Genomic DNA, 22,997 nt, shown 5'->3' on the forward strand with positions numbered 1-22,997 from the left:
TCGGATCCAGGCGGTGAAGGCGCAGACCCTGGTGTAGACCCCCGGCTTGCCCTGCTGGCCGCAGACCTGCATCCCCCAGGACACGATGCCCCTGCAGCTCCGCCCCGCACAGCAGGGGGCCCCCGGAGTCACCCTGAGGAAAGGGAGACCCCAAAAATGACCCCAGGGACCTCAATAACCCCATGGAGACCCCATGGAGACCACCAGGACCTCTGGGCTCATTATGGGACCATAAGAACCTTTGGGATCATCTTGAGACCCCAGTGACCCCATGGAGACCCCAATGACCCCAAAAACCCCATGGAGACCCCAATGACCCCATGGAGACCCCAATGACCCCATGGAGACCCCATGGAGACCACGAGGACCTTTGGGATCATCTCGAGACCCCAATGACCCCAATGACCCAATGGAGACCCCAATGACCCCAAAGACACCAATGGAGACCCCAATGACCCCATGGAGACCACCAGGACCTTTGGGGTCATATGAGACCCAGCAGAGACACCAATGACCCTGCAGCTCCGACCCGCATAGCAGGACCCTGGAATGACCCAATGGAGACCCCAATGACCCCATGGAGACCCCAATGACCCCATGGAGACCCCAATGACCCCATGGAGACCCCAATGACCTCATGGAGATCCCAATGACCCCAGAGACCCCAATGACCCCATGGAGACCCCCAGGACCTTTGGGGGTCATTATGGGATCACCAGGACACGATGCCCTGCAGCTCCGACCCGCACATCAGGGGACCCCAATGACCCCATGGGAAAGGGAGACCCCAATGAGCTCCAATGAGACCCTAATGACCCCAATGACCCCATGGAGACCCCAATGACCTCAGTGGAGACCCCAATGACCCCAAAGACCCCATGGAGACCCCAATGAGCTCAGGGAGACCCCAATGACCCAATGGAGACCCCAATGACCCAATGGAGACCCCAATGACCCCATGGAGACCCCAATGACCCCATGGAGACCCCAATGACCCCATGGAGACCCCAATGAGCTCAGGGAGACCCCCATGAGCTCAGGGAGACCCCAATGACCCCAAAACCCCATGGAGACCCCAATGAGCTCAGGGAGACCCCAATGACCCCAAAAACCCCATGGAGACCCCCTGGAGACCACCAGGACCTCTGGGGTCATTATGGGACCATAAGAACCTTTGGGATCATCTTGAGACCCCAATGACCCCATGGAGACCCCATGGAGACCACCAGGACCTTTGGGGTCATCTTGAGACCCCAATGACCCCATGGAGACCCCAATGACCCCATGGAGACCCCAATGACCCCATGGAGACCCCAATGACCTCATGGAGACCCCAATGACCCCATGGAGACCCCAATGATCTCATAAAGACCCCAATGACACCAATGGAGACCCCAATGACACCAATGGAGACCCCAATGACCCCATGGAGACCCCAATGACCCCATGGAGACCCCAATGAGCCCAATAGAGACCCCAATGACCCCATGGAGACCCCAATGACCCCATGGAGACCCCAATGACCCCATGGAGACCCCAATGACCCAATGGAGACCCCAATGACCCAATGGAGACCCCAATGACCCCATGGAGACCCCAAAGACCCCAATGACCCCATGGAGACCCCAATGACCCAATGGAGACCCCAATGACCTCATGGAGACCCCAATGACCCCATGGAGACTCTACAATGACCCCAATGACCCATGGAGACCCCAATGACCCCATGGAGACCCCAATGACCCCATGGAGACCCCAATGACCCCATGGAGACCCCAATGACCCCATGGAGACCGCATTGACCCCATGGAGACCCCAATGACCCAATGGAGACCCCAATGACCCCATGGAGACCCCAATGACCCCATGGAGACCCCAATGACCCAATGGAGACCCCAATGACCTTATGGGGTCATCCTGACCCCAATGACCCCATGGAGACTCCAATGACCCCATAAAGACCCCAATGATCCCATGGGGATTCCAATGACCCAATGGAGACCCCAATGATCCCATAGAGACCTCAATGACCCAATGGAGACCCCAATAACCCCATAAAGACCCCAATGACCCCATGGAGACCCCAACGACCTCATAAAGACCCCAATGACCCCATGGAGACCCCAATGACCACATGGAGACCCCAATGACCCCAGGAAGACCCCAATGACCCCATGGAGACCCCAATGACCCCAGGACGACCCCAATGACCTCATGGAGACCCCAATGACCCCATGGAGACCCCAATGACCCCATGGAGACTCCAATGACCCAATGGAGACCCCAATGACCCAATGGAGACCCCAATGACCCCATGGAGACCCCAATGACCCCAATGACCCCAATGACCCCATAGAGACCCCAATGACCCCATGGAGACCACAATGACCCCCAAAACCCCATGGAGACCCCAATGAGCTCAGGGAGATCCCAATGACTCAATGGAGACCCCAATGACCCCATGGAGACCCCAATGATCCAATGGAGACCCCAATGACCCCATGGAGACCCCAATGACCCCATGGAGACCCCAATGACCCAATGGAGACCTCAATGACCCCATGGAGACCCCAATGACCCCAATGGAGACCCCAATGACCCCATGGAAACCCCAATGACCCCATGGAGACCCCAATGACCCCATGGAAACCCCAATGACCCAATGGAGACCCCAATGACCCAATGGAGACCCCAATGACCCCATGGAGACCCCAATGACCCCATGGAGACCTCAATGACCCCATGGAGACCCCAATGACCCAATGGAGACCCCAATGACCCCATGGAGACCCCAATGACCCAATGGAGACCCCAATGACCCCATGGAGACCCCAATGACCCAATGGAGACCCCAATGACCCAATGGAGACCCCAATGACCCCATGGAGACCCCAATGACCCAATGGAGACCCCAATGACCTCATGGAGACCCCAATGACCCAATGGAGACCTCAATGACCCCATGGAGACCCCAGATGACCCATTGGAGACCCCAATGACCCCATGGAGACCCCAATGACCCCATGGAGACCCCAATGACCCCCAAAACCACATGGAGACCCCATGGAGACCACCAGGACCTTTGGGGTCATCTTGAGACCCCAATGACCCCATGGAGACCCCAATGACCTCAATGACCCCATGAGACCCCAATGACCCAATGGAGACCCCAATGACCCAATGGAGACCCCAATGACCCCATGGAGACCCCAATGACCCCAATGACCCCATGGAGACCCCAATGACCCCAATGACCCAATGGAGACCCCAATGACCCCATGGAGACCCCAATGACCCAATGGAGACCTAATGACCCATGGAGACCCCAATGACCCCATGGAGACCCCAATGACCCCATGGAGACCCCAATGACCCAATGGAGACCCCAATGACCCCATGGAGACCCCAATGACCCCATGGAGACCCCAATGACCCCATGGAGACCCCAATGACCTCATGGAGACCCCATGACCCATGGAGACCCCAATGACCCATGGAGACCCCAATGACCCCATGGAGACCCCAATGACCCCATGGAGACCCCAATGACCCAATGGAGACCCCAATGACCCCATGGAGACCCCAATGACCCCATGGAGACCCAATGACCCCAATGACCCAATGGAGACCCCAATGACCCCATGGAGACCCCAATGACCCCATGGAGACCCCAATGACCCCATGGAGACCCCAATGACCCCATGGAGACCCCAATGACCCCATGGAGACCCCAATGACCCAATGGAGACCCCAATGACCCCATGGAGACCCCAATGACCCCATGGAGACCCCAATGACCCCATGGAGACCCCAATGACCCCATGGAGACCCCAATGACCCAATGGAGACCCCAATGACCCCATGGAGACCTCAATGACCCAATGGAGACCCCAATGACCCCATGGAGACCCCAATGACCCCACAGAGACCCCAATGACCTCATGGAGACCCCAATGACCCAATGGAGACCCCAATGACCCCATAAAGACCCCAATGACCCCATGGAGACCCCAATGACCCCATGGAGACCCCAATGACTCCGTGGAGACCCCAATGACCCAATGACCCCAATGGAGACCCAATGACCCAATGGAGACCCCAATGACCCAATGGAGACCCCAATGACCCCATGGAGACCCCAATGACCCCATGAGACCCCAATGACCCCATGGAGACCCCAATGACCCCATGGAGACCCCAATGACCCAATGGAGACCTCAATGACCCCATGGAGACCCCAATGACCCCATGGAGACCTCAATGACCCCATGGAGACCCCAATGACCCCATGGAGACCCCAATGACCCAATGACCCCATGGAGACCCAATGACCCCATGGAGACCCTAATGACCCAATGGAGACCCCAATGACCCCATGGAGACCCCAATGACCCCATGGAGACCCCAATGACCCAATGGAGACCCCAATGACCCCGTGGAGACCCCAATGAGCCCATGGAGACCCCAATGACCCAATGGAGACCCCAATGACTCATGAGACCCCAATGACCCATGGAGACCCCAATGACCCCATGGAGACCCCAATGGAGACCCCAGGACCTCAGGGGTCACTATGAGATCACCACAATGACCCCATGGAGACCCCATGACACATGGGACCCCAATGACCCTGAATGGAGACCCCAAAATGACCCCAGTGACCTCAATAACCCCATGGAGACCCCAAAAATGACCCCAATGACCCCCAAAACCCCATGGAGACCACCAGGACCGTTGGGGTCATTATGGGACCACCAGGACCTTTGGGGTCATCTTGAGACCCCAATGACCCCATGGAGACCCCAATGACCCCATGGAGACCCCAATGACCCCATGGAGACCCCAATGAACCCATGGAGACCCCAATGACCCCAAAGACACCAATGGAGACCCCAATGGAGACCCCCAGGACCTTTGGGGTCATTATGGGATCAGCAGGACACGATGCCCCTGCAGCTCCGCCCCGCACAGCAGGGGACCCCGGAGTGACCCTGATGGAGACCCCAATGACCCCATGGAGACCCCAATGAGCCCATGGAGACCCCATGGAGACCCCAATGACCCCAATGACCCCATGGAGACCCCAATGACCCCATGGAGACCCCAATGACCCCAAAGACCCCATGGAGACCCCAATGGACCCCAATGGAGTCACTATGGACCATAAGACCTTGGGATCATCTTGAGACCCCAATGACCCCATGGAGACCCCAATGACCCCATGGAGACCCCAATGACCCCATGGAGACCCCAATGACCCCATGGAGACCCCAATGACCCATGAGACCCCAATGGAGACCCCAATGACCCAATGGAGACCCCAATGACCCCATGGAGACCCCAATGACCCCATGGAGACCCCAATGACCCCATGGAGACCCCAATGATCTCATGGAGACCCCAATGATCTCATGGAGACCTCAATGACCCCATGGAGACCCCAATGACCCAATGGAGACCCCAATGACCCCCAGGATGACCCCAATGACCCCCAACGACCCCCAGAATGACCTCAAAGACCCAATGAAACCCCAATGACCTCAATGACCCCATGGAGACCCCACTGACCCCATGGAGACCCCACTGACCCAATGGAGACCCCAATGACCCCATGGAGACCCCAATGACCCCCAATAACCCCCAGGATGTTCCCAATGATCCCCAATGACCCCAGGACGACCCCAATGACCCAATGGAGACCCCAATGACCCCAATGACCTCCAGGATGTTTCCAATGACCCCATGGAGACCCCAATGACCCCCAATGACCCCAGGACAACCCTAATGACCCCAACGACCCAATGAAGACCCCAATGACCCCAATGACCCAATAATGACCTAAATGACCTCCAGGATGTCCCCAATGACCCCAGGATGACCTCATGAAGACCCCAATGACCCAATGAAGACCCCAATAACCCAAATGACCCCAACGACCCCAGAACAAACCCAATGACCCAATAATGGCCCCAATGACCCAATAATGACCCCATTGACCACATGGAGACCCCAATGACCCCATGGAGACCCCAATGACCCCATGGAGACCCCAATGACCCCAATGACCCAATGAAGACCCCAATGAGCCCATGGAGAGCTCAACGACCCCATGGAGACCCCAATGACCCCCAATGACCCCATAAAGACCCTCAATTACCCCATGGAGACCCCAATGAACCCAATGACCCCACAGAGACCCCAATGACCCTCAATGACCTCCAGGATGTCCCCAAAAACCCCCAGAACGACCCCAAAGCCCCCCCCTTTTTTTACCTGGCAGGAGTCGGTGCCGCCGGAGTCGCCGCCGGCGCAGAGCATGGCGGGGGTGATGGCGCCGGGGTACAGGTGGGAACACACCTGGTTGGACAAGGTGAACACCACCCCGCACTGCAGCACGTCCGGGAAGTACCCTGGGACAGGTGGGGACAGGTGAGGGACAGGTGGGACAGGTGAGGGACAGGTGGGGACAGGTGAGGGATGGATGGGACAGGTGGGACAGGTGAGGGACAGGTGGGACAGGTGAGGGACAGGTGGGGGACAGGTGGGACAGGTGGGACAGGTGGGACAGGTGGGACAGGTGGGACAGGTGAGGGATGGATGGGACAGGTGGGGGACAGGTGGGACAGGTGGGACAGGTGGGAAAAGGTGGGACAGGTGAGGGATGGATGGGACAGGTGAGGGATGGATGGGACAGGTGAGGGACAGGTGGGGATGGATGGGACAGGTGAGGGATGGGTGGGACAGGTGAGGGATGGATGGGATGGATGGGACAGGTGGAAGTGGATGTGACAGGTGGGACAGGTGGAGATGGATGGGACAGGTGGGGATGGATGGGACAGGTGAGGGATGGATGGGACAGGTGGGACAGGTGAGGGACAGGTGGGAGAGGTGGGGACAGGTGAGGGACAGGTGGGACAGGTGGGACAGGTGGGGATGGATGGGACAGGTGAGGGATGGATGGGTGGGACAGGTGGGACAGGTGGGACAGGTGAAGGATGGATGGGACAGGTGGGACAGGTGGGGATGGATGGGACAGGTGGGGATGGATGGGACAGGTGAGGGACAGGTGGGGATGGATGGGACAGGTGAGAGATGGATGGGACAGGTGGGGATGGATGGGACAGGTGGGGATGGATGGGATGGATGGGACAGGTGGGACAGGTGGGGATGGATGGGATGGATGGGACAGGTGGGGACAGGTGGGGATGGATGGGACAGGTGGGACAGGTGGGGATGGATGGGACAGGTGGGGATGGATGGGATGGATGGGACAGGTGAGGGATGGATGGGACAGGTGGGACAGTGGGACAGGTGAGGGATGGATGGGACAGGTGGGGATGGATGGGACAGGTGGGACAGGTGAGGGATGGATGGGATGGATGGGACAGGTGAGGGATGGATGGGACAGGTGAGGATGGATGGGACAGGTGAGGGATGGATGGGACAGGTGGGGATGGATGGGACAGGTGAGGGATGATGGATGGGACAGGTGGGACAGGTGGGGACAGGTGGGACAGGTGGGGATGGATGGGACAGGTGGGGATGGATGGATGGGACAGGTGAGGGATGGATGGGACAGGTGGGGATGGATGGGACAGGTGAGGGATGGATGGGACAGGTGGGGACAGGTGGGACAGGTGAGGGACAGGTGGGACAGGTGAGGGACAGGTGAGGGACAGGTGGGACAGGTGGGGGACAGGTGAGGGACAGGTGGGACAAGGTGGGACAGGTGGGGATGGATGGGACAGGTGAGGGATGGATGGGACAGGTGAGGATGGATGGGACAGGTGAGGGACAGGTGGGACAGGTGAGGGACAGGATGGGACAGGTGGGACAGGTGAGGGATGGATGGGACAGGTGGGACAAGGTGGGACAGGTGAGGGATGGATGGGACAGGTGGGACAGGTGGGACAGGTGGGACAGGTGAGGGACAGGTGGGACAGGTGGGACAGGTGGGACAGGTGGGGGACAGGTGGGACAGGTGGGACAGGTGGGGATGGATGGGACAGGTGAGGGACAGGTGGGACAGGTGAGGGACAGGTGGGACAGGTGGGGATGGATGGGACAGGTCTGACAAGTAGGGATGGATGGGACAGGTGAGGGATGGATGGGACAGGTGAGGGACAGGTGGGGATGGATGGGACAGGTGGGATGGATGGGACAGGTGGGGATGGATGGGACAGGTGAGGGACAGGTGGGACAGGTGGGGGATGGATGGGACAGGTGGGGACAGGTGAGGGACAGGTGGGACAGGTGAGGGGATGGATGGGACAGGTGGGGATGGATGGGACAGGTGGGGGACAGGTGAGGGACAGGTGGGACAGGTGGGACAGGTGAGGGACAGGTGGGACAGGTGGGGGATGGATGGGACAGGTGGGGACAGGTGGGGATGGATGGGACAGGTGAGGGACAGGTGGGGACAGGTGAGGATGGATGGGACAGATGAGGGATGGATGGGACAGGTGAGGAGATGGGACAGGTGAGGGACAGGTGGGACAGGTGGGACGGATGGGATGGATGGGACAGGTGAGGGACAGGTGGGACAGGTGGGGGATGGATGGGACAGGTGAGGGACAGGTGGGACAGGTGAGGACAGAGTGGGACAGGTGGGACAGGTGGGACAGATGACAGATGAGATCAGGGATATGGGACAGGTGGGACAGGTGGGACAGGTGGGACAGGTGGGGGATGGATGGGACAGGTGAGGGACAGGTGGGACAGATGAGGGATAGATGGGACAGGTGGGACAGGTGAGGGACAGGTGGGACAGGTGAGGATGGATGGGACAGGTGAGGGACAGATGGGACAGGTGAGGATAGATGGGACAGGTGGGACGGGTGAGGGACAGGTGGACAGGTGGGGATGGATGGGACAGGTGAGGGACAGGTGGGACAGGTGAGAGACAGGTGGGACAGGTGGGGATGGATGGGACAGGTGAGGGATAGGTGGGACAGGTGGGACAGGTGAGGGACAGGTGGGACAGGTGAGGGACAGGTGAGGGACAGGTGGGACAAGGTGGGACAGGTGTGGGATGGATTGGACAGGTGTGGATGGATGAGGACAGGTGTGTCATTTACCCCAGGTGTGACAGGTGGGGATGGATGGGACAGGTGGGAGATGGATGGGACAGGTGAGGATGGATGGGACAGGTAAGGAACAGGTGAGGATGGATCAAGACAGGTGGGGGATGGATGGGACAGGTGAGGATGGATGGGACAGGTGAGAGATGGATGGGACAGGTAAGGGACAGGTGTGACAGATGGGGATGGATCAGGACAGGTGTGCATGGATGGGACAGGTGGGACAGGTGACCCTGATATGACAGGTGGGACAGGTGACCCCAGGTGTGACAGGTGGGGATGGATCAGGACAGGTGGGACAGGTGAGGATGGATGGAACAGGTGTGAGATGGATGGGACAGGTGTGACATTTACCCCAGGTGGGACAGGTGGGGATGGACGTGACAGGTGACCCCAGGTGACCCCAGGTGTGACAGGTGTGGATGGATTGGGACAGGTGTGTCATTTACCCCAGGTGTGACAGGTGGGGATGGATGGGACAGGTGGGACAGTTGGGGATGGATGGGACAGGTGGGACATTTACCCCAGGTGTGACAGATGTGGATGGATCAGGACAGGTGTGACAGGTGGGGATGGAGGGGACAGGTGAGGGATGGATGGGACAGGTGGGATAGGATGAGGGACAGGTGGGACAGGTGGGACAGGTGGGACAGGTGGGACAGGTGAGAGATGGATTAGACAGGTGAGGGATGGATGGGACAGGTGGGGATGGATGGGACAGGTGGGACAGGTGAGGGACAGGTGGGACAGGTGAGGGACAGGTGGGGATGGATGGGACAGGTGAGGGATGGATGGGACAGGTGGTGATGGATGTTACAGGTGGGGATGGATGGGACAGGTGGGACAGGTGAGGGACAGGTGGGACAGGTGAGGGACAGGTGGGGATGGAGGGGACAGGTGAGGGATGGATGGGACAGGTGAGAGATGGATGGGACAGGTGGGGATGGATGGGACAGGTGGGACAGGTGAGGGACAGGTGGGACAGGTGGGACAGGTGAGGGATGGATGGGACAGGTGGGGATGGATGGGACAGGTGGTGATGGATGTTACAGGTGGGGATGGATGGGACAGGTGGGGATGGATGGGACAGGTGAGAGATGGATGGGACAGGTGAGGGATGGATGGGACAGGTGGGGATGGATGTGACAGGTGACCCCAGGTGTGACAGGTGTGGATGGATGAGGACAGGTGTGTCATTTACCCCAGGTGTGACAGGTGTGGATGGATCAGGACAGGTGTGTCATTTGACAGGTGTGTGACAGGTGGGGATGGATCAGGACAGGTGTGACATTTACCCCAGGTGTGACAGGTGGGGATGGATGAGGACAGGTGTGTCATTTACCCCAGGTGTGACAGGTGGGGATGGATCAGGACAGGTGAGGATGGATGAGACAGGTGTGTCAGTTGACCCCAGGTGTGTCATTTACCCCAGGTGTGACAGTTGACCCCAGGTGTGACAGGTATGACCCCCCACCCCCCCCCATCCTCACCTTGCGGGCTGCTGGTGCTCCCCCACCCGGACACCACGCACCTCTCCCCGTCGCGGGGGCACCTGCGGGGCAGGGGGGCGGGGCTGACGTGGGCGCTCAGGTGGGCGGGGCGGCGCAGGCGCAGCAGCATCAGGTCGCTGTCGTGGCTGGTGACGTTGTAGCGGGGGTGGACGATGGCGCGCGCCCAGGTGAGGCACTGCTCGGTGCCCTCCCGCGCCCGCAGGCTGTGCTCGCCCAGCCGGATCGACAGGGGGCTGCGCAGGTGGGACAGGTGACCATTTACACACCCCCAGGTGAGCATTTACACCCCCCAGGTGTGTGCATTTACACCCCCCAGGTGAGCATTTACACCCCCAGGTGTGTCCCTGCTCGGTGCCCTCCCCCGCCCGCAGGCTGTGCTCGCCCAGCCGGATCGACAGGGGGCTGCGCAGGTGGGACAGGTGACAATTTACACACCCCAGGTGAGCATTTACACCCCCAGGTGTGTCCCAGGTGAGTATTTACACCCCCAGGTGAGTATTTACACCCCCAGGTATGTCCCAGGTGAGTATTTACACCCCCAGATGAGTATTTACACCCCCAGGTGTGTCCCAGGTGAGTATTTACACCCCCAGGTGTGTGTTTGTCACCCCCAGGTGAGTATTTACACCATCCAGGGGAGCATTTAAACCCCCCAGGTGCGTCTTTGTCACCTCTAGGTGTGTATTTACACCCCCAGTTGTGTCCCAGGTGTGTCCCAGGTGAGCATTTACACCCCCAGGTGAGTATTTACACCCCCAGGTGAGCATTTACACCCCCCAGGTGTGTCCCAGGTGTGTATTTACACCCCCAGGTGAGTATTTACACCCCCAGGTGTGTCCCAGGTGTGTCCCAGGTGTGTATTTGTCACCCCCAGGTGTGTCCCAGGTGTGTATTTACACCCCCAGGTGAGTATTTACACCCTCCAGGTGAGTATTTACACCCCCAGGTGAGTATTTACACCCCCAGGTGTGTCCCAGGTGAGTATTTACACCCCCAGGTGAGTATTTACACCCCCAGGTGAGTATTTACACCCCCAGGTGAGTATTTACACCCCCAGGTGTGTATTTACACCCCCCAGGTGAGTATTTACACCCCCCCAGGTGAGTATTTACACCCCCAGGTGAGTATTTACACCCCCAGGTGTGTCCCAGGTGTGTATTTACACCCCCAGGTGTGTATTTACCCCCCCAGGTGAGTATTTACACCCCCAGGTGTGTCCCAGGTGAGTATTTACACCCCCAGGTGAGTGTTTGTCACCCCCAGGTGTGTCCCAGGTGAGTATTTACACCCCCAGGTGTGAGCATTTACACCCCCAGGTGTGTATTTACACCCCCAGGTGTGTCCCAGGTGTGTATTTACACCCCCAGGTGAGTATTTACACCCCCAGGTGTGTATTTACACCCCCAGGTGTGTATTTACACCCCCAGGTGTGTCCCAGGTGTGTATTTGACACCCCCAGGTGAGTATTTACACCCCCAGGTGTGCCCCAGGTGAGTATTTACACCCCCAGGTGAGTATTTACACCCTCCAGGTGAGTATTTACACCCCCCAGGTGAGTATTTACACCCCCAGGTGAGTATTTACACCCCCAGGTGAGTATTTACACCCCCAGGTGTGTCCCTGCTCGGTGCCCTCCCGCGCCCGCAGGCTGTGCTCGCCCAGCCGGATCGACAGGGGGCTGCGCAGGTGGGACAGGTGACAATTTACACACCCCCAGGTGAGCATTTACACCCCCAGGTGTGTCCCAGGTGTGTCCCAGGTGAGCATTTACAACCCCCAGGTGTGTCCCAGGTGAGTATTTACACCCCCAGGTGAGTATTTACACCCCCAGGTGAGCATTTACACCCCCAGGTGTGTCCCAGGTGAGTATTTACACCCCCCCAGGTGTGTATTTACACCCCCCAGGTGAGCATTTACACCCCCAGGTGTGTCCCAGGTGTGTCCCTGCTCGGTGCCCTCCCGCGCCCGCAGGCTGTGCTCGCCCAGCCGGATCGACAGGGGGCTGCGCAGGTGGGACAGGTGACAATTTACACACCCCAGGTGAGCATTTACACCCCCAGGTGTGAGTATTTACACCCCCAGGTGTGTCCCAGGTGAGTATTTACACCCCCAGGTGTGAGTATTTACACCCCCAGGTGAGTATTTACACCCCCAGGTGTGTCCCAGGTGAGTATTTACACCCCCAGGTGAGTATTTACACCCCCCAGGTGAGTAAATACTCACCTGGGGGTGTCCCAGGTGAGTATTTACACACCCCAGGTGAGCATTTACACCCCCAGGTGAGCATTTACACCCCCCAGGTGAGTATTTACACCCCCAGGTGTGTCCCAGGTGAGTATTTACACCCCCCCAGGTGAGTATTTACACCCCCAGGTGAGTATTTACACCCCCAGGTGTGTCCCAGGTGTGTATTTACACCCCCAGATGAGTATTTACACCCCCAGGTATGTGTTTGTCACCCCCAGGTGTGTTCCAGGTGAGTATTTACACCCCCCAGGTGAGCATTTACACCCCCAGGTGTGTCCCAGGTGTGAGTGGGTGTGTCCCAGGTATCAGTGGGTGTGTCCCAGGTGTGAGTGGGTGTGTCCCAGGTGTCAGTGGGTCTGTCCCAGGTGTCAGTGGGCGTGTCCCAGGTGTCAGTGGGTGTGTCCCAGGTGTGAGTGGGTGTGTCCCATGACCCGTGGGTGTGTCCCAAGACCCGTGGGCGTGTCCCAGGTGTGAGTGGGCGTGTCCCAGGTGTGAGTGGGTGTGTCCCAGGTGTCAGTGGGTGTGTCCCAGGTGTCAGTGGGTGTGTCCCATTCCCCGTGGGTGTGTCCCAGGTGTGAGTGGGCGTGTCCCAGGTGTCAGTGGGCGTGTCCCAGGTGTGAGTGGGTGTGTCCCAGGTGTGAGTGGGTGTGTCCCAGGTGTGAGTGGGTGTGTCCCAGGTGTCAGTGGGTGTGTCCCAGGTGTGAGTGGGTGTGTCCCAGGTGTCAGTGGGTGTGTCCCATCTCCCGTGGGTGTGTCCCAGGTGTCAGTGGGTGTGTCCCAGGTGTCAGTGGGTGTGTCCCAGGTGTGTCCCAGGTGTCAGTGGGTGTGTCCCAGGTGTGAGTGGGTGTGTCCCATGACCCGTGGGTGTGTCCCAGGTGTCAGTGGGTGTGTCCCAGGTGTCAGTGGGTGTGTCCCAGGTTTGAGTGGGCGTGTCCCAGGTGTCAGTGGGTGTGTCCCAGGTGTGTCCCAGGTGTGAGTGGGCGTGTCCCAGGTGTGAGTGGGTGTGTCCTAGGTGTAAGTGGGTGTGTCCCAGGTGTGAGTGGGTGTGTCCCAGGTGTCAGTGGGTGTGTCCCCGTCCCCCGTGGGTGTGTCCCAGGTGTGAGTGGGTGTGTCCCAGGTGTCAGTGGGTGTGTCCCAGGTGTGAGTGGGTGTGTCCCATGACCCGTGGGTGTGTCCCAGGTGTGAGTGGGTGTGTCCCAGGTGTGAGTGGGTGTGTCCCAGGTGTGAGTGGGTGTGTCCCCATCCCCCGTGGGTGTGTCCCAGGTGTCAGTGGGTGTGTCCCAGGTGTCAGTGGGTGTGTCCCAGGTGTGTCCCCATCCCCATGGGCGTGTCCCAGGTGTGTCCCCTCCCCCGTGGGCGTGTCCCAGGTGTGAGTGGGTGTGTCCCCAGGTGTGTCCCCTCCCCCGTGGGCGTGTCCCATGACCCATGGGTGTGTCCCAGGTGTCAGTGGGTGTGTCCCCGTCCCCCGTGGGTGTGTCCCAGGTGTCAGTGGGTGTGTCCCATCCCCCGTGGGTGTGTCCCAGGTGTGAGTGGGCGTGTCCCCTCCCCCGTGGGCGTGTCCCATGACCCGTGGGTGTGTCCCAGGTGTGTCCCAGGTGTGGGTGGGCGTGTCCCTTACCTGTGGGTGTGGCAGTGGGCGGCGGTCAGCACCCAGTACCAACCAATCAGGTGTCAGTGGTTGTGTCCCCTCCCCCATGGGCGTGTCCCAGGTGTGTCCCCTCCCCCCGTGGGCGTGTCCCATGACCCGTGGGTGTGTCCCAGGTGTCAGTGGGTGTGTCCCCTCCCCCGTGGGCGTGTCCCATGACCCGTGGGTGTGTCCCACGTGTGTCCCCTCCCCCGTGGGCGTGTCCCTTACCTGTGGGTGTGGCAGTGGGCGGCGGTCAGCACCCAGCGGCGGCCAATCAGGACCCCCCCGCAGTGAATGGCCCCGCCCTGGTCCAGCAGCACGGCCTGGTGGGGGTGGAGCCTCCGCTCGCACTTCTCCCCCCCCACGATGCGGGTCTCGTCCCCCGCCGAGCCTGACGGGACACCAGTTCAAACCAGTATAAACCAGTATAGACCAGTGACCCCCAAAATGCTCTCCCAGTTCAGCCCAGTTCACACCAGTTCAGCCCAGTTCAGCCCAGGACCCTCAAAGCGCTCTCCCAGTTCACACCAGTAGAAACCAGTACAAACCAGGGACCCCAAAATGCTCTCCCAGTTCAGCCCAGTGCACACCAGTTCATCCCAGTTCAGCCCAGTGCACACCAGTTCAGCCCAGTTCAGCCCAGTGCACACCGCTCGCACTTCTCCCCCCCCACGATGCGGTTCTCGTCCCCCGCCGAGCCTGCCGGGACACCAGTTCAAACCAGTATAGACCAGTATAAACCAGTACACACCAGGGACCCCAAAATGCTCTCCCAGTTCAGCCCAGTGCACACCAGTTCAGCCCAGTTCAGCCCAGTGCACACCAGTTCAGCCCAGTGCACACCAGTTCAGCCCAGTGCACACCGCTCGCGCTTCTCCCCCCCCACGATGCGGGTCTCGTCCCCCGCCGAGCCTGACGGGACACCAGTTCAAACCAGTATAGACCAGTGACCTCAAAATGCTCTCCCAGTTCACACCAGTATAAACCAGTACAGCATCAGGGACCCCCAAATGACCTCCCAGTTCAGCCCAGTGCAGCCCAGTTCAGCCCAGTTCAGCCCAGGGCCCTCGAAGTGCCCACCCAGTTCACACCAGTATAAACCAGTACACACCAGGGACCCCAGGGGGCCCTCAAAGTGCCCTCCCAGTTCACACCAGTTCAAACCAGTATAAACCAGTAAGCACCGGTGAGCTCAAAATGCTCTCCCAGTTCAGCCCAGTTCACACCAGTTCAGCCCAGTTCATCCCAGGGCCCTCAAAGTGCCCTCCCAGTTCATCCCAGTGGCCTCAAAGTGCTCTCCCAGTTCAGCCCAGGGCACCCCAGTTCAACCCAGTGCCCTCCCAGTTCAGCCCAGTGATCTCAAAATGCTCTCCCAGTTCAGCCCAGTGCACACCAGTTCAGCCCAGTGCCCTCCCAGTTCAGCCCAGTGATCTCAAAGTGCTCTCCCAGTTCACACCAGTATAAACCAGTATAAACCAGTACACACCAGGGACCCCAAAATGCTCTCCCAGTTCAGCCCAGTGCACACCAGTTCAGCCCAGTGGCCTCAAAATGCTCTCCCAGTTCACACCAGTTCAAACCAGTACACACCAGTGACCCCAGGGGGCCCTCAAAGTGCCCTCCCAGTTCAGCCCAGTTCAGCCCAGTTCATCCCAGTGGCCTCAAAGTGCTCTCCCAGTTCAGCCCAGTGATCCCAAAATGCTCTCCCAGTTCACACCAGTTCAAACCAGTACACACCAGGGACCCCAGGGGGCCCTCAAAATGCCCTCCCAGTTCACACCAGTTCAAACCAGTACACACCAGTGACCCCAAAATGCCCTCCCAGTTCACACCAGTTCAAACCAGTACACACCAGTGACCCCAAAATGCTCTCCCAGTTCAGCCCAGTTCATCCCAGTTCCCCTCCCAGTGCTCCCAGTTCACCCCAGTTCATCCCAGTTCCCTTCCCAGTGCTCCCAGTTCATCCCAGTTCCCTCCCAGTGCTCCCAGTTCCCCTCCCAGTGCTCCCAGTTCATCCCAGTGTTCCCAGTTCCCCTCCCAGTGCTCCCAGTTCCTCTCCCAGTGCTCCCAGTTCCCCTCCCAGTGCTCCCAGTCCCCTCCCAGTGCTCCCAGTTCCCCTCCCAGTGCTCCCAGTTCCCCTCCCAGTGCTCCCAGTTCCCCTCCCAGTGCTCCCAGTTCCCCTCCCAGTGTTCCCAGTTCCCTCCCAGTGCTCCCAGTAACCTCCCAGTTGCTCCCAGTAACCTCCCAGTCCCTCTCAGTTACTCCCAGTAACCTTCCAGTTGCTCCCAGTAACCTCCCAGTCCCTCCCAGTTACCCCAGTACCTCCCAGTTGCTCCCAGTACCTCCCAGTTGCTCCCAGTACCTCCCAGTGCTCCCAGTGCTCCCAGTTCCCCTCCGTGCCAGTCCTCAGTTCCTCCCAGTGCTTCCCAGTTCCCCTTCCCAGTGCTCCCAGTTCCCCTCCCAGTGCTCCCAGTTCACCCCAGTTCATCCCAGTTCCCCTCCCAGTGCTCCCAGTTCACCCCAGTTCATCCCAGTGCTCCCAGTTCCTCCCAGTGCTCCCAGTTCCTCCCAGTCCCTCCCAGTCCATTCCCAGTTCCCTCCCAGTGCTCCCAGTTCCTCCCAGTGCCTCCCAGTTCATCCCAGTGCCTCCCAGTTCACTCCCAGTTCATCCCAGTCCCTCCCAGTGCCTCCCAGTTCACTCCCAGTGCATCCCAGTTCCCCTCCCAGTGCCTCCCAGTTCCCTCCCAGTGCTCCCAGTTCAGCCCAGTGCCTCCCAGTCCCCTCCCAGTGCCTCCCAGTTCCTCCCAGTGCTCCCAGTTCCCTCCCAGTGCCTCCCAGTTGCCCTCCCAGTGCTCCCAGTTCCCCTCCCAGTGCTCCCAGTTCCTCCCAGTTCGCTCCCAGTCCCCTCCCAGTGCTCCCAGTCCCCTCCCAGTGCTCCCAGTCCCTCCCAGTGCTCCCAGTCCTCCCAGTCCTCCCAGTGCTCCCAGTCCCTCCCAGTGCTCCCAGTTCCTCCCAGTGCCTCCCAGTTCACCCCAGTACTCCCAGTCCCTCCCAGTGCCTCCCAGTTCATCCCAGTCCCTCCCAGTGCTCCCAGTTCATCCCAGTTGGCCTCCCAGTTCCCCTCCCAGTGTCTCCCAGTTCCTCCCAGTGCCTCCCAGTTCCCTCCCAGTGCTCCCAGTCCCCTCCCAGTGCCTCCCAGTTCCTCCCAGTGCCTCCCAGTTCACCCCAGTTCATCCCAGTTCCCCTCCCAGTGCTCCCAGTTCCCCTCCCAGTTGCTCCCAGTGACCTCTCGCTTCCCACCCACTGCCTCCCAGTTGCTCCCAGTAACCTCCCAGTTGCTCCCAGTAACCTCCCAGTAACCTCCCAGTCCCTCCCAGTGCTCCCAGTTCCCTCCAGTGCCCCCAGTCCCTCCCAGTCCCTCCCAGTCCTCCCAGTTCCTCCCAGTTCCCTCTCCCAGTCCCTCCCAGTTCCTCCCAGTGCCTCCCAGTTGCCTCCCAGTGCTCCCAGTTCCTCCCAGTTCCCCTCCCAGTGCTCCCAGTTCCCCTCCTAGTGCTCCCAGTTCCCCTCCCAGTGCTCCCAGTTCATCCCAGTTCATCCCAGTTCATCCCAGTCCCTCCCAGTTCCCCTCCCAGTGCTCCCAGTTCATCCCAGTTCATCCCAGTTCATCCCAGTCCCTCCCAGTTCCCCTCCCAGTGCTCCCAGTGACCTCTCGCTTCCCACCCACTGCCTCCCAGTTGCTCCCAGTAACCTCCCAGTCCTCCCAGTTCCCTCCCAGTTGCTCCCAGTTCCCTCCCAGTTGCTCCCAGTAACCTCCCAGTTGCTCCCAGTAACCTCCCAGTCCCTCCCAGTGCTCCCAGTTCCCCCTCTGGGGCCCCCAGTCCCTCCCAGTCCCCTTCCAGTATTCCCAGTTCCCCTCCCAGTTCCCCCTCTGGGGCCCCCAGTCCCTCCCAGTTCCCTCCCAGTGCCCCCAGTTGACCCTCCCAGTATCACCAGTTCCACCCGACGATGGCCTCCCACTCACCCCAGTTCCCTCCCAGTTCAGCCCAGTGTCCCCAGTTCACCTCTGGCTCCCTCCCAGTATGTCCCAGTGGCCTCCCAGTTCCCCTCCCAGTGGCCTCCCAGTTCAGACCAGTTCAGCCCAGTCCCTTCCCAGTGCCTCCCAGTTCAGCCCAGTCCTTCCCAGTGCCTCCCAGTTCAGCCCAGTTCAGCCCAGTCCCTTCCCAGTGTCACCCAGTTCAGCCCAGTCCCTTCCCAGTTCAGCCCAGTCCCTTCCCAGTGCCTCCCAGTTCAGCCCAGTGCCCCCAGTTCACCTCTGGCTCCCTCCCAGTATGTCCCAGTGGCCTCCCAGTTCAGACCAGTGCCCCCAGTTCAGCCCAGTCCCTCCCAGTCCATCCCAGTGTCTCCCAGTTCAGCCCAGTCCGTTCCCAGTGCCTCCCAGTTCAACCCAGTGCATTCCCAGTGCCTCCCAGTTCAACCCAGTGCCTTCCCAGTGCCTCCCAGTTCAGCCCAGTCCATTCCCAGTCGCCCAGTCAATCCCAGTTCAGCCCAGTCCCTTCCCAGTCCCTCCCAGTGCACTCCCAGTGCCTCCCAGTGCCATCCCAGTGCCTCCCAGTTCACTCCCCAGTGCCTCCCAGTTCAGTCCCAGTGCCCCCAGTTCCTCCCAGTGCTCCTCCCAGTCACATCCCAGTGCCTCCCAGTTGCCTCCCAGTGCCTCCAGTTCACTCCCAGTCCTCCCAGTGCATCCCAGTGCCTCCCAGTTGCTCCCAGTTCCTCCCAGTCCCTTCCCAGTGCCTCCCAGTTCAGTCCCAGTCCTCCCAGTCGCCTCCCAGTGCCTCCCAGTCCATCCCAGTCCATTCCCAGTGCCTTCCCAGTTGCCTCCCAGTCCCTCCCAGTGTCACCCAGTTCATCCCAGTCCACTCCCAGTGCTCCCCAGTTCCTCCCAGTTCCTTCCCAGTGCCTCCCAGTTCATCCCAGTGCCTCCCAGTGCCCTCCCAGTGCCTCCCAGTCCATCCCAGTCCCTCCCAGTGCCTCCCAGTCCCTCCCAGTGCCTCCCAGTCCCTCCCAGTGCCCCTAGTCCCTCCCAGTGCCTCCCAGTCCCTCCCAGTGCCTCCCAGTCCTCTCCCAGTGCCTCCCAGTCCCTCCCAGTGCCCCCAGTCCCTCCCAGTGCCTCCCAGTGCCTCCCAGTGCCTCCCAGTCCCTCCCAGTGCCTCCCAGTCCCTCCCAGTGCCCCCAGTCCCTCCCAGTGCTCCCAGTCCCTCCCAGTGCCTCCCAGTCCCTCCCAGTGCCTCCCAGTCCCTCCCAGTGCCTCCCAGTCCCTCCCAGTGCCTCCCAGTCCCTCCCAGTGCCTCCCAGTGCCCCCAGTCCTCCCAGTCCCTCCCAGTGCCCCCCAGTCCCCTCCCAGTGCCTCCCAGTCCCCCAAGTCCCCTCCCAGTGCCTCCCAGTCCTCCCAGTGCCCCCAGTCCCTCCCAGTGCCTCCCAGTCCCTCCCAGTGCCCCAATCCCCTCCCAGTGCCTCCCAGTCCTCCCAGTCCCCCAATCCTCCCAGTCCCCCAATCCTTCTCCCAGTCGCTCCCAGTCGCCTCCCAGTCGCTCCCAGTGCCTCCCAGTCCCTCCCAGTGGCCAGCGCCAGTGCCTCCCAGTAGTCCCCTCCAGCACTCTCCCAGTCCCTCCCAGTACCCCCCAGTCCCTCCCAGTGCCTCCCAGTGCCTCCCAGTCCCCTAGTCCTCTCCCAGTGCCCCCAGTGCTCTCAGTCTCCCCAGTGCGGCTCCCAGTGCCCTCAGTTGCTCCCAGTGCCTCCCAGTGCCCCCAGTCCCCTCCCAGTGCCTCCCAGTACCCTCCCAGTCCCCTCCCAGTCGCCTCCCAGTTGCTTCCCAGTCCCTCCCAGTCCCTCCCAGTGCCTCCCAGTCCCCTCCCCAGTCCCTCCCAGTCGCTCCCAGTGCCCCCAGTCCTTCTCCCAGTGCCTCCCAGTCTCCAGTCCCAGTGCCCCCAGTCCCTCCCAGTTCGCTCCCAGTGCCTCCCAGTGCCTCCCAGTCCCTCCCAGTGCCTCCCAATCCGCTCCCAGTGCCTCCCAGTCCCTCCCAGTCCCTCCCATTCCTCCCAGTGCCTCCCAGTCTCTCCCAGTCCCCTCCCAGTCGCTCCCAGTCGCCTCCCAGTGCCTCCCAGTGCCTCCCAGTGCCTCCCAGTCCCCCCAATCCTCCCAGTCCTCCCAGTGCCCCCAGTCCCTCCCAGTGCCTCCCAGTGCCTCCCAGTGCCCTCCAGTCCCTCCCAGTGCCCCCAGTCCTCTCCCAGTCCCTCCCAGTCGCCTCCCAGTCGCTCCCAGTGCCTCCCAGTGCCTCCCAGTGCCTCTCAGTCCCTCCCAATCCTCCCAGTCTCTCCCAGTGCCCCCAATCCCATCCCAGTGCCTCCCAGCACTCCCAGTGCCCTCCCAGTTCACTCCAGTGCCCTAGCCTGTCTCCCATCCCTCCCAGTCGCTCCCAGTGCCTCCCAGTCCTCCCAGTCCCTCCAGTGGACAGTCCCAGCAGCTCCCAGTGCCCCAGTCCCCTCCCAGTGCCTCCCAGTCCTTCCCAGTCCTCCCAATCCTTCTCCCAGTGCCTCCCAGTCCTCAGCAGTGCTGAGCCCCAGTGCCCTCCCAGTTGCTCCCAGTGCCTCCCAGTGCCTCCCAGTCGCTCCCAGTCCTCCCAGTGCCTCCCAGTCCCTCCCAGTGCCCCCAATCCTCCCAGTCCTCTCCCAATCCTCCCAGTGCTCCCAATCCCTCCCAGTGCCCTCCCAGTTCCTCCCAGTCGCCCCAGTCCTTTCTCCCATCCTCCCAGTGCCTCCCAGTCGCTCCCAGTGCCTCCCAGTCCTTCCCAGTCCCCCAGTCCCTCCTAGTGCCTCCCAGTGCTCTCCCAGTCCCTTCAGTGCCTCCCAGTCCCCCAATCCCCTCCCAGTGCCTCCCAGTGCCCCCAATTCCCTCCCAGTCCTCCCAGTCCCTCAGTCTTTCTCAGTCCTCCCAGTGGCCTCCCAGTCCCTCCCAGTGCCTCCCAGTCCTTCCCAGTGCCCCCAATCCCTCCCAGTGCCTCCCAGTCCTCCCAGTGCCTCCCAGTCCCCCCAGTCCCCTCCCAGTGCCTCCCAGTGCCCCCAATCCTCAGTCCCTCCAGTCCTTTCTCCCAGTCCCTCCCAGTGCTCCCAGTCTCTCCCAGTCGCTCCCAGTGCCTCCCAGTCTCACCAGTGCCAGCCCCAGTGCCCTCCCAGTTCTCCCAGTCGCTTCCCAGTGCCCCCAATCCCCTCCCAGTGCCTCCCAGTCGCTCCCAATCCTCCCAGTGCCTCCCAATCCCCAGCGCCTCCCAGTCGCTCCCAGTGCCAGCCTTTCTCCCCAGTCCCTCCCAGTGGCTCCCAGTCGCTCCCAGTGCCTCCCAGTCCTTCCCAGTCCCCCAATCCCTCCCAGTGCCTCCCAGTCTCTCCCAGTGCCTCCCAGTCCCCTCCCAGTCCCCCCACTCCTCCCAGTACCCCCAATCTCCTCCCAGTGCCCACCAATCCCTCCAGCCTTTCTCCCATCCCTCCCAGTCTCTCCCAGTTGCTCCCAGTCGCTCCCAGTCTCACCAGTGGCCAGCGCCAGCAGACCCAGTACGAGCGGCAGCGTCTCCATGGGCCGAGGAGGAGGAGGAGGAGGCAGGAGGAGGAGGAGGAGGAGGAGGAGGAGGAGGAAGAGGCGGCGGCTCCTTTAAGAAAAAAAGGGGCCCCTTTGGGAGCCGCCCGGGCCGGTCCGGCCGCTGAGCCGCGCCCAGTTCAGCCCAGTACGCTCCCAGTTCAGCCCAGTTCAGCCCAGTTCAGCCAGGGGCGCTGCCAGTTCAGCCCAGTTCAGCCCGGGGTGCTCCCGGGGCACTCCCAGTTCAGCCCAGTGCGCTCCCAGTTCAGCCCGGGGTGCTCCTGGGGCACTCCCAGTTCAGCCCAGTACGCTCCCAGTTCAGCCCAGTGCGCTCCCAGTTCAGCCCAGTGCGCTCCCAGTTCAGCCCAGTGCGCTCCCAGTTCAGCCCAGTTCAGCCCGGGTGCTCCCAGGCACTCCCAGTTCAGCCCAGTACGCTCCCAGTTCAGCCCAGTTCAGCCCGGGGCGCTCCCAGTTCAGCCCAGTTCAGCCCAGTACGCTCCCAGTTCAGCCCAGTTCAGCCCGGGGCACTCCCAGTTCAGCCCAGTTCAGCCCAGTTCAGCCCGGGGTGCTCCCAGTGCACTCCCAGTGCGCTCCCAGTTCAGCCCAGTGCGCTCCCAGTTCAGCCCAGTTCAGCCCGGGTACCCAGTGCACTCCCAGTTCAGCCCCAGTTCAGCCCAGTTCAGCCCAGGGCACTCCAGTTCAGCCCAGTGCGCTCCCAGTTCAGCCCAGTTCAGCCCGGGTGGCACTCCCAGTTCAGCCCAGTGCGCTCCCAGTTCAGCCCAGTTCAGCCCAGTGCGCTCCCAGTTCAGCCCAGTGCGCTCCCAGTTCAGCCCAGTTCAGCCCGGGGTGCTCCCGGGGCACTCCCAGTTCAGCCCAGTGCGCTCCCAGTTCAGCCCAGTGCGCCCAGTT

General features: G+C 61.1%; 1 protein-coding gene across 1 annotated transcript; it reads right to left on the bottom strand.

The window, feature by feature from the left end:
* Window positions 1-6: 6 nt before the first annotated feature.
* LOC126646732 (kallikrein-6-like) lies at window positions 7-22,088 on the bottom strand (the record flags this gene model as incomplete). Its single annotated transcript, XM_050328251.1, is given in 6 exon segments — window positions 7-90; window positions 92-133; window positions 6,274-6,410; window positions 10,571-10,824; window positions 14,694-14,856; window positions 22,043-22,088. Coding segments are annotated over 6 exon segments (726 nt in total), but the record flags the coding sequence as incomplete, so codon positions are not given.
* Window positions 22,089-22,997: the final 909 nt, after the last annotated feature.

This window comes from Myiozetetes cayanensis, unplaced genomic scaffold (assembly GCF_022539395.1).
Source record: "Myiozetetes cayanensis isolate MyiCay16 unplaced genomic scaffold, myiCay2020 scf382, whole genome shotgun sequence".
In the NCBI taxonomy this organism is placed as follows: domain Eukaryota; kingdom Metazoa; phylum Chordata; class Aves; order Passeriformes; family Tyrannidae; genus Myiozetetes; species Myiozetetes cayanensis.